At 31.4% G+C, this 12,391-nt stretch overlaps 1 protein-coding gene across 5 annotated transcripts in view; it reads right to left on the bottom strand.

The window, feature by feature from the left end:
• The window catches only part of SI (sucrase-isomaltase), a 157,536-nt gene that overhangs the window by 43,902 nt on the left and 101,243 nt on the right, over window positions 1-12,391 (bottom strand). For all 5 annotated transcript variants that reach the window (XM_045036312.1, XM_045036313.1, NM_001123332.1 and 2 more), the window contains 7 exon segments: window positions 12,125-12,213; window positions 9,154-9,203; window positions 8,247-8,417; window positions 5,617-5,772; window positions 3,960-4,166; window positions 1,894-2,048; window positions 75-243 (listed from right to left, as the gene is read on the bottom strand). In XM_045036312.1, coding sequence (XP_044892247.1) covers window positions 75-243; window positions 1,894-2,048; window positions 3,960-4,166; window positions 5,617-5,772; window positions 8,247-8,417; window positions 9,154-9,203; window positions 12,125-12,213 — 997 coding nt within the window.

Genomic DNA, 12,391 nt, shown 5'->3' with positions numbered 1-12,391 from the left:
TAGGCCTACAGAGAAGTGGCTGTCCTAACCATGGTCTTAGTTGCTTCATGGAGTAGTCAAATACTGGTACCTACACCAGGGGGTTGGTCTCTTGTGAACATTCCCCATGTATGCCAGTTCAGGTCTCTCTTAAATGCTCTGTGTTCCACTTCCCCAAAACCATATATGTATTCTGATGGCAGGCGAGTAGATATTTGAATAAACTGGTTATTAAAAGTAAATCCAGGCAGGTGAGAATCCCAACTGAAAAGAATACAATTCAAATCCAATAAATATATCAAAAGTAGTATCAAAAATAATAATGGTAACTCTTACGTGATATGAAAACAAATAATATTTTTCTCTATATGCCTTATTGTACTCAAATACTGTACTCAAATATGAAAATAATTATCGCAATACATTTATCTTTTGACTAGGTTAAAAAATATCTAACATAGGTTTCATTTTTCAGCATTATTAATAAAACTATATGAAAAATATTATTATACATTTATCTTTAGATATAAATTCTTTTAAAATAAAATTAATATAAAGTTATAAATAATATATGACCCAGAAGTAATATATGTCCTAGAAACTGAAAGTCCTCTGTAAATTTTTGCTACATATAGAATAAAATGAAATCAAAATCAAAATAAACTATAAGGCATGATGGGTATTTTAATTCCAAGGTCTCTGTAATTTCTCCAAAATACAAATACAAAATACAAATACGATACAAAATTTCATTTTGTATTTATAAAAATTATTGTTTAAAAAGAAATGTATCAAAGAGAATGTATCATCTTTCTAGTCATTTGTAAAAGCATACAGGTGGAAGAAAAGAGATAAAAGTTGGCAGGAAAAATAAACATAAAAATTATAAAGAATTTGAGACATATTTAAATTTCTATATTAAGGATTTTGGAAAAGTATTTTCTAAAAATAATGTTTCCTAAATAAAAATAAATAATGCCATTGTACAAGAATTTTTTACAAAATGACTTCACTTATCCTTTGAAACAAAAATATTATCATACCAACAGAATTTTTAAAACAGTACAGACATACTTTTCTTCATTATCTGTATCCAGCCTGACAATTCCTGACAACATCTTCTAAAAAATGACAGGCAAGCTAAAATACATAAACTGTCTTTTAGTATACTATGGTTTGTCTACAAACCTCTTATTTTTACTAAAGTAAAATGTTTTTACATAAACTTGTTAATTCATATAATTATTCATTCACAAATAATTTATTCATAAAATATAGAGAGATGTATGTATCATAATTTCTTTTCATCAATACCTGGCAGAGATAGTATTAACTCCATCAGATTCCAGAACTAATAAACCTCAATTTCAATTAATTTCTAATTAAATATTTACAAAACACATTTCCACCTAACTTATTTTACAACATTCATACTTTTCAAGAGGAGCCTTGGTTTTGGTTTTGAACCTGATTAGTTGAATGAGTGTGATAATAATTAAATCAATCATATGCAAAATGTAGATGAAATTTTCCAAATCTTAATGATAGTCCCACGAGTGTGATAATTATTTAGTTTTAAAATGTTAAAACAGGTGCCTGGGTGACTCAGTGGGTTATGCATCCAACTTTGACTTCAGCTCAGGTCATAATCTCATGGTTCACGAGTCTTAGCCCAGCATCAGGCTTCCTGCTGTCAGTGAGAGCCCGCTTCGGATCCTCTCTCTCCCTTTCTCTCTCTGCCCCTTCCCCAAATAAACATTAAAACAATGTTTTTTAATATTGAAACAGGCCAAGTTACTTAATAGAACTGAAACTATTTTTTAATGTGATGATACTCTAGCACAGTGAAAATAATCTTACCCCCTCCATTCTACAATCAAAATATTCCTCATGTCAAATAATTCAACCACTTACATAACTCTTCCTGTGCTTCTCCTTCGAATCTGGATGCCAAAAGGATTTTCCTTGATTTCAACATCATAAAGTCTATTTTCATAAGTACTTGTTGGCATGGCTGGAATGTTTAAAGGTACTGGAACTTCATATCTCTTATTTTGGGGATCATAAATCTATTGCAGAGAAATAATGAAAATAAATGTTTTGCTCATATTGCTGAAATACCATGCAAATAATCATTATATAACTTAAATAATTGCTGAAACAAGATATTAGAATTCTTATTTATATAATTCTTAATTCTGCATCCATGGCCCATATATCTATACAGAAATCTACATACACACATATATATGTAATGGGATCAAATTATGAATTGCATTTTGTCACTTTTTAATGTTTTATAATTCATTTTTCATACTGTGAGAAATCTTCAAAAACAAATTTTTAGAGTTAAATATTTTCTTATATGGTTACACAAAATTATTTACCACTTCATGGTTAGACACAGCATTTGTTTCAATGTTTTTGGTCACATGTTTGATTGGACAATGAATGGTAATGGTAATTTGTTTACTCATGTCTTTATTTCCTCAGTAGATTTCTTAGAAGTTACAATGTTAGGTCAGACAGACTATACTAAAATTTGTAAGGTCTTTGATATCTGTTTTCCAGAATTAGTGTACTAATTAATATTCTAACCAAAATGTGTACTCTAATATTATTTTATGTTAAAATAAAATCATTTATTTTTTATTTCATTCATTTATTTTTTTAAAGTTTGAAAGAAAAATAGAGAGCAAGCAGGGGTGGGGCAGAGAGAGAGGAAGACAGAATCCCAAGCAGGCTCCATGCTGTCAGCGCAGAGCCCAATATGGGGTTTGAAATCACAAACCATGAGATCATGACCTGAGATGAAATCAAGAGTCAGAAACTTAACCAACTGAGCCACCCAGGTACTCCGAATTCATACTGTTTTAATTCTGCAAATTCTACATCATCTCCTCTTTTTTTGAGGTTTAACTATTGCCATTATTATATGTTTATTTTTCCAGATGAACTTAAAGAAAATTAATTTAAAAAATAGTCTTAATTAGGATTTTTTGTTTATTTTTTAATGTATTTATTTAATCTCTCAATACTTTTTACATTTTTTTCTTATAAAGTCAATTTACTCCTATGATTTTTGATATATTCTTTGTGTTTTTTTAATTGATTTTCTCATTTGATTTTGCCTTTGGGACTTGCCTTTATTTCAATTTCTAAATGGTGAATAACAGAATACACCAAAACATTTTTTGGAGATATGATTTTACATCTAGTCTTTTTTATTTTCTTGTCATTTTTAATAGTTTTCTTAATGCATTCCTGTGGAGCTCTTAAGCAAAAATTAATGAGAACAAACCGATAGTTGCCAGAGGGGAAGGGGTGGGGACATGGGCAAGTGGGTGAAGAGGAGTGGGAGATACAGGCTTCCAGTTACGGAATGAATACATCACAGGGATGAAAGGCGCAGCATAGGGAACATAGTCAATGGTACTGTAATAAAGTTCTATGGTGACAGATAGTAGCTATACTCATGGTGAACATAGCATAATGTATGCATTTGTCAAATCACTATCTTATACACCTCAAACAAATGTAACATTGTGTGTCAGCTATACTTCAATTAAAAAAAAAAAACTGCTAAGTGTACCTGTTGAGAGACTTTTTTTTAAAATGTCTTACTGTATTGGTCAGAAAATTCAGGTCACTGTTTAAAAATAATGGAAATAGTAAATATCCCGTTTTGTTTCTTTTTTTCTGTTTTATTTATCCCAATGGGACTATCGTCATAATCTGATTCTAAGTAACATATGTATTTAGCAAGAATTTGAAATTGCTAAATCACCACTACTTGTTTAATTATTCACAAATTTGCAAAAATAAGAAGCTGTATTGGAAAAGAAATTGTTTTTATAAAATCAAAACGTCTACAACTCAATTAATAGTCCTTAATATTACATTAAAAATACAAGTATCTAATCTATTCAGAATATCTTAAGAGATGAGTCTTGCATTGGGATAGTTTATATCAAACATACCTTAAATTGCAGCATATCATTTTTGTGATATTTCACTTCCACACGAAGTGTTGGGATGGGTTCAGAAGGTAGCTTTATTCGAGCACTTGCAGTATTCAGCTGGAGGTCAGCTGTTATACCCATTGATGAATATTGAGTTGTACTGACTAAATAAGGGTTGTGTTGTCTAGGAAAGTAACAGCTAGGTGCTTGGGATCTAAAGGTAGGCTAAAAACACAATACAGGTTAATTGCCATAAATCATAAGCATTATAATATTAGACTCTTCTAAACAATAAGGTAGATATGTTTAATCACATGATGTATAATTTGTAAATTTTATTATTTAATGCTAAAATTAAATTGTAATCACAGCAGAAAATATCTATTATGCGGCCCAAATAAATACTATATACTAAATGATAAATAGAATAATTTATATTTTGACTCTAAAGATAGACCCAGTAGAGGAAAAGGATCAAATGTCATAGCTTTTCAACAGAAAATAAAATGATTCTGTGATCTTTGCAAAAATTAAGTATATTACTCATAAATTTTTATTCCATGCTTGTTCTCAATCTTCATATTGACTATTGTCTTTTGTGTGTAAGATGGCTCTACAACAACCCTCAGAAAGGTCTGTTCTTAAAGGTTTTTTTCTTTTACTTATAATGAAACTGTATCATTCCATATTTCATGACTGGTCCTTGTACAGGTCAATTACATACTGACCAGTATTTGAATAGGGACTGTGGCCAAAGATCAAAGCTACTACTGTTATATAGGGGTGGAAGCTAGGACCTAAGAAAAACAATGGTAAATTGTGGCATGATGGGCTAGTTACCTTACAATAGTCCATTCTCCCATCTTTCTTATTAATTATATTATTATACATCTGGGCGAAGCAACATGCCCATCTGCATCTCTATCTCTTTTGAGGAAATTGTATATGACCCCCAAGACCCTCTTAAAAGAAAAGGGAATAAGCTGATTAAAATAAGATATCCTTAGCCTTCCCTCCTTTGGCCCTGGAATGCATACATGATGGCAGAAGACGTAATACAGTCTTGAGGATAAAAAAATAAATGATAAATATGAGACATTGATGACCTTGGGAGGCCAGTATATTAGGACTGGGACTCTTTTTTTGTAAAAGACAAATGAATCATGTCTTGTTAAACCAAATCATCATTCTGTTGAATGGATGACCAAAATAACTGGCTAGAAATTACCCCTAGTGGAACTGCTACAACCAACCCAATAATTTGAGAAGTTTTAATAACTTGAGACAATGCTTTTGAAAGCCTGTCTCCTACTGGCATAATATCTTAGTCAATTAAGCTGGTCAGCCACAGCCAACACTTAAGAAGAGTTCAAGAAATAGAGTACTATTTTATTAAGTAAAATGGGCATACTTTATTAAGTAAAGCAAGGCACACTATCCAAAGTGCCTGGAAAGCAACTTACACATTCATTTAGTCTCGTATTTACTAAAGTATGTCTTTGGAGAATTAAGATTAAAATAAATTGCCTATAAGAAGTCCTAATTTCAAATTCCAAATGCCTCTCTAGATGAATTTAGTTCATATGCTGTAGAATTAAGATTATAATACATAGTGTTTACATTGAGATGTTTATGTAAAAGCCATGTTATGAATCATAATTAAAATTCTTAGTACCGTTTCCCATAAACAGCCACGTTCTTCACACTTTTCTCTAGTTGCAATATCTGCATCTGGGTAACAAGTAAACCTTTCATTTTCTGAGAATTTTTGACTCCATTGAACGGTAAAGTTTCTTCCAAGGTTAAACTTGAGACTATAAATTAAGAGACTCTTTGAAGACAAAGAAACATTAAAGAATATTTGTGAGCACTGGACAATTTAAAAATACTTAACATTTATAAAATGTAGCAACCACAGCAATTCTTTAAATTAAATCATTCCTATTTTTTTTAATTTTTTTTCAACGTTTATTTTATTTTTGGGACAGAGAGAGACAGAGCATGAACGGGGGAGGGGCAGAGAGAGAGGGAGACACAGAATCGGAAACAGGCTCCAGGCTCTGAGCCATCAGCCCAGAGCCCGACGCGGGGCTCGAACCCACGGACCGCGAGATCGTGACCTGGCTGAAGTCGGACGCTTAACCGACTGCGCCACCCAGGCGCCCCAAATCATTCCTATTTTTAATAGAATCCTTAAGGAAAAGAAAAGAAGGAGAAAACATGTCGTGCTATTGAAAGGGCTAGAAAACTTAAAATAGGAACTATGAGGTAGAATACTAATGAAAAGCATTATTGCTAAATGAATTCAATTCTCAATTCTGCCATTTAATGCTTATGAGTCTTGGGGAAAATTGTCTATCCTGTATCATCCTCAATTTCCTCCCTTTGTAAAATGGGGATGATGGACCCTACTAAAGGGATTGCTATACAAACTGAATGGTAAAGGTAATTTAAAGCATCTAATACAATTCCTGGGGATTACTAGGTATGAAATAAATGTTAGTTCCTTCAAGAAAGAAAAAGGGTGGGAAAAGTTAACCACCTAGGTTGATATGGAGGCTCCCAGAGTCAGAGGAGGGAAATATTTATTTCTTCAATTCTGTCTCTAATTTGAGTAACTGCTTACATATTTGATGGATGAGTTAGATGGGACATAAGACATGATGCAAAAAAGAAAAAAAAAGAGAATTACATACATACATATAATAATACGTAATTGTTTCTATTGTCAGGATATTGCAAGTTATTTTTTTATCGTCTGTATACCTTGAGAATAATATTGGCAAAATTTATCCCAGACTTCCATCTGCATAGCTTACTTTATGATATCAACTTACCCTCATAACTCTACATGCATGAATGAAAATTCACATAAAGATCAATCTAAGTACAGCAGAATTAGGAAGGTGTATCTATTAAGTCCGTGCAAATCTTCCATAAGCATAAATATAGACACAGATATAAACTGAGATCGCAGAAAACAAATAAAATTATTAAAAAAAATTTTTAAGTTTATTTATGTTTGAGAGACAGAGCATGAGCAAGGGAGGGGCAGAGAGAGAGGGAGACACAGAATCAGAAGCAGGCTCCAGGATATGAGCTGTCAGCACAGAGTCCGACGGGGACTTGAACCCACAAACCGCGAGATCATGACTTGAGCCAAAGTCGAACACTTAACCGATTGAGCCACTCAGGTGCCCCCAAATAAAATGAGTTTTGATAATCTTTGTTAGAGTCCTAAAGTTCTCAATAGGTTTGTGTTATTTAATTTATATTAATTAATTTTTATGGTTTTAGGGATATATAAATTATAGTATATTTACTAAACAAAAAATAATTAACAAGTACATATTTTTATGAAAATGGCCAAGTGAGAAACTCTGGGCCAGAGTAGGAAAAAAATTACTCTAAGAAAATGTTCTTTATCTCAAATAATTTAGAATTTATGCTGATATTACCAATAATTTAAGATTTATATGAATGGTGGAAAAACAAATACCAAGAAAATCACTTTGATGTTTTAAGTTAATGGCCTACATTTTAAATGCAGTACTTGACTACCCAAAGCAACATTATGATTCAAATACTACATTTTACAGATGAGGAAGCTGTGATAAAAAGGGATTAATTTGATATGCTTAAATGCAAAGATTACAGGGCTAGAATTTTAGCCCCATCCTATGACTCCCTTTCTCTGTCTAGAATACATCTTAAGATGTACATCCAATGTGGGGCTCGAACTTACAACTCCAAAATCAAGAGTCACATGCTCCACTGACTGAGCCAGACTAGTGTCCCTCTAGTATATATCTTAAGACAGACAAAAATTACAACTGCACCTAAAGGGGAGAGTGTAAACAAAAATTCGATGAAAAAGCTACAAGATATATCAAGGACAGTGAGGATTCATGAAAGAAGCAGCATAGAGAGTGATTTATTATAGATAAATCAATATCTTAAAGAGTATTAAATGCAAAGCTAAAACATTTAGAACCTTTACTGTATGCAACAGATTAGAAAGTTAGAGTTCAGGGTAGGAAAATGGCGTGAAAAATATTATGAAGGTATACGTAAGTGATATCCAAGATACAGTGAAAGAAAGAGAAGTAGAGCAAAGAGTCCCTTTAATGTTGATATCTAAATATAAATTAGAATGATCTAAAATGGAATATTGGTAGCAAAAGGGAAAGAGAGAAAGTAATGTTGTGAAGAAAAAAAAATCACAAAACCAAGAGACTGAATGGTTAAGTTATGTTAAAGGTGAGAATATGTAACAGCTCAAATATTTTTAAACATTTAATTTACCTGGTTGGAAGCTGTATAAGTAAAATTGTAGTGAGCTTTCATTGGCTGATTATCTTCCACCACTGTGACTCGTATAACAGGATCTATCAACCCAAGGATTTTAATAGTCTCAAATGCTAATGTGTTTCCTTCCTGGTATGATGAATGTGTGCATATCATATCTAATTTGTTCTGAAAAGAAGTATATAATAGTGTAAATTAAGTAGAAGTTCACTGCATACAAACCTGAAATAACAATACAAGTATACAAGTGTGAAACAGAAAAAGAACCAATCTTCTATCCCTCCATTCCCTTCAGTTCTCCACATCCATGTAGCATATATAAATACACTCATTAATAACTCTTTTAATTTTTTGTACACATGCCATAAAATTTATTTTCAGACATAACCTAAATTAGCCATGATGCAATTAATATATGTCTCTTCTCATTCTAGGTGTAATGTTGATGAAGAATAACAGTTTTGGCCACAAATAATATAAGAAGAAAAACAACATCTAAAACAGAATTGCTATTAAATATTCAAATTTTAGCTTTGTACATAGATTTTTCACCTTCACTCAAAATCCATGACAATTATTGCTGTGACTGGTATATTAAAGCCTTTTCAAATATGTTGACATTATTTTTCTAGGTCATGTTGCTTAAACCAGACATAGAACTTTAAGATGTCTGAAGATTTCTTGTGTATCAATTTCATCATCACATTACATATAAATACTAAAATTTAAGGTAAAAATGTATTTATAGTTTAACAATTTAAAAATTTAACAATGTATTTCATTTATTTCTATTGAAATTCGGAGGTAAATGTAAACATCTTTTCAAAAAAAATTCCATGATAAAGGCCTAACCCAGACATTAACAAGATACATGTTTAGCTGTGTATCCAAGGAAAATACTTACATTAGAAACTGAAAATGTATATAAAATGTATCTGCCATTTTGTATGGTATCTGAAATGGGAAAAAATAAAGATATCAGATCAAAATGTAATTCTCTATTGTTAAATTCTCTATTTTTACAGTATAACAATTAAGAAATTTGAAAAAAATATGGTTTATTAATGAAGCAAATTAAACAGATTATCTTTTCATATTAAGGTTTTTGATCACCTCTATACACAATAATCTTGGCATTTTATTATCACAGTGAGTTAATGTAATGAATACATATGTGCCTCATTTAATTTTTCAGAGATGGCTAAGATATTTATGGAAATTAAGAGAAAGAAAAATTACAGTAAAGTGTATATAAAATAAATTCATTATTTTGAACGATACTTTATCTATTGCTAGTAAAATAAACCATGTAACATTCAACTTATTTTGGAAGACGTGGCACACCATAATTTTATTCTGTATCTTAAATTTTTTTCTTTATTTGAGGAAATAAAGTGAATCTGGAGACATGTTAAAGACTGAACTAAACTTTAATGAGGAAAATGGAACAAGACAATGATTTTATTTAAAAAAAATTTTTTTGTTTCATTTATTTTTGAGAGAGAGAGTGAGAGACAGCGAGACAGAGCACAAGCAGGGGAAAGGCCGGGGGTGGGGGTGGTGGACATAGGATCCAAAAAGGGCTCCATGCTGACAGCAGTGAGCCTGATGTGGGACTTGAAGTCACAAACCCTGAGATCATGACCTGAGCCAGAGTCGGATGCTCAACCAACTGAGCCACCCAGGCACCCCAAGACAATGATTTTCTATACTATCTACATATGTGATACAACTTTTTATTAATATTTTTATTTAACAGAGAAACTGAACATTATGGCTAAAATAATTTGAAAGAAATAAAGTAAAAAAAGGTCAAAGGAATTCAAGAACATATAATATTTTTTCAATAACATTAATTTACCTAAAATTTATCATAGTTAATGAGATAAAAATCATAAACTGAAGGTCATTTCACGGTTTTCACGTTTATTTACGAGTTGATTATTTAGAAGATTCTGATTTTAACTTTTCGAAGCACATACCTATATAGACACCATATTAGATGACCAAATCACATATCCATATTTAACCATCTTCTTATATGAAAGTAAATTATCAACATACATTTTCATGAATAGAAAGAAATATATTTGGGTATATTTATATAATTTGAGAAAAAAAGAATAGCCTTAAAACCAAGCTCCACATCTTACCAATACAGATATGATCTCAACAACATTCTTTAATTGATGATCATAAATAATTTAGTTCAGCAGGAATCCAATCTCTTTTTTTTATATGTTTATTTATTTTTGAGACAGAGAGAGACAGAGCACAAGCAGGGGAGGGGCAGAGAGAGAGGGAGACACAGACTCCGAAGCAGGCTCCAGGCTCTGAGCTGTCAGCACAGAGCCCAACGCGGGGCTTGAACTCACAGACTGTTAGATCATGACCTGAGCTGAAGTCAGACGCTTAACCAACTGAGTCACCCAGGCGCCCCAGGAATCCAATCTTAAGTAACTTTTACGTAGTAAATGTTTGGAACCTATTATCATGACAGAGCTCACCCTAGTGTGCTTAGACCCTAAGGTGTTTGAAACCGAGCAAGAAGGCTGGTGTGCTGAAGTAGAATGAGAAATAGAATGAGAAATAAAGAGCAGTAGGGGATAACTGTGTGTGTGTGTGAGCTTGTGTGTGTGCACACATGTGCAAAAGTACAGATCACTGTCAGTGGTCTAGGTCTTGGTAAAGTCTATGGTTCCTAACTGAATCATCTTTTAAAAGATGATTTTAAAATCTACCTGCTGGATTGTATATAAAATGTACATGGAGTTTGAGAAGAACTATGGACATAGACCAGTTAGGGAGGTATTACAGTAATTAAAATGAAAGACAGTAATGATAGTGGTGGAACTGATGAGAGAACTAGGTCAAGGGAGAACCAAGAGAGATTCCTAGGTTGTGAGAGAAAATGGTCAACTAGTTTTTTGACATCTCGTAGAGATGAAATTACCATCAACTGACAGGTAAGACTGTAGGTGGAGCAGATATATTGCAGTAATCTATATGTTTATAGATAAGACTTAAAAATGAACATTAATTTTTTAATAGATTCCATATTTTCAAATTATAAGAGAGCACAACAATGCATAGACTATTTCTTGAAGTTAGAGATATTTGGATGTTTCACACACATACAAAGACATATGGGATATTTAATACATCTGAGAAGTAGTGGGCTAAAATAGGAGCTAAACTATAATTCTTTGTACGCATATATATAAAACAAATACCTAAGAGCCTTCTATTAAAAGAAAAGATAATATGAAAGTTAACACATTTATTCGGGTAATTATAATTGACTAAACCAATATTTTTACTATGGTGTAATTATATATTAGCAAAAAATGGCTCATTGTTTATTCATTTGGATTACTGAATTTTCAAGTTTGGGGCTCATGAAATAAAATTAAAGACAATAATTAAATTGTGAAACATTTATATGATAATATTCTTACCTTAAATAATTTAACATTAATTAACTAAACTTTTAAATGTTTGTTTTTTTACAGTAATAAAATTTTAGTTTTAACTATTACAACCATTTAAGAGAGTTGAAACTATGATACAATTTATATATCTGTGAATTTATTAACTACCTTAATTAAAATTAATAATCTAATAGAGAAAGATATCTACACTTGTCAAACAACTTGACAATGAACTAATAGACAAAACTAAATATTGTAATTTAATATTGATAATTTAAAGAACAATGTTAAATTTCAGAAAGTAACCTCATAGACTAAAATAGAAAAAAAAACAAGAATTAAAAATAAAGCTTGTGACATTTTTTAAACAGATGCATATATCAATAAAGGCAAATATTCCCTCATCAGAATGAACATTTAAAAGCATATCACATTGAGACTTACTTTTAGTTTCACCATCATCCCAGAAAAAGTCTCCTTTTGCTGTGTTATCTTCATCTAATGCAACTATAAGTCCCAGAGGGTTCTTTCGGCTGTTAAGTAAGTTTGGGAGATTTGTTATTCAAAGTAAATTTATAATAGTGAAATATCCTATAAATAAGTCCATTTCAACCTAATGGATTTGTAGGAGTACTGCATTCATGTGAGAACATTGATATCAATAAAATTTATGTCTATACTTATTAATAATTTGTCCAGAAGAAAATAATT

This window comes from Felis catus, chromosome C2, assembly GCF_018350175.1.
Source record: "Felis catus isolate Fca126 chromosome C2, F.catus_Fca126_mat1.0, whole genome shotgun sequence".
In the NCBI taxonomy this organism is placed as follows: domain Eukaryota; kingdom Metazoa; phylum Chordata; class Mammalia; order Carnivora; family Felidae; genus Felis; species Felis catus.
Note: the sequence above shows the minus strand (reverse complement) of the source record. Positions and strands in the feature narration are given on the sequence as shown.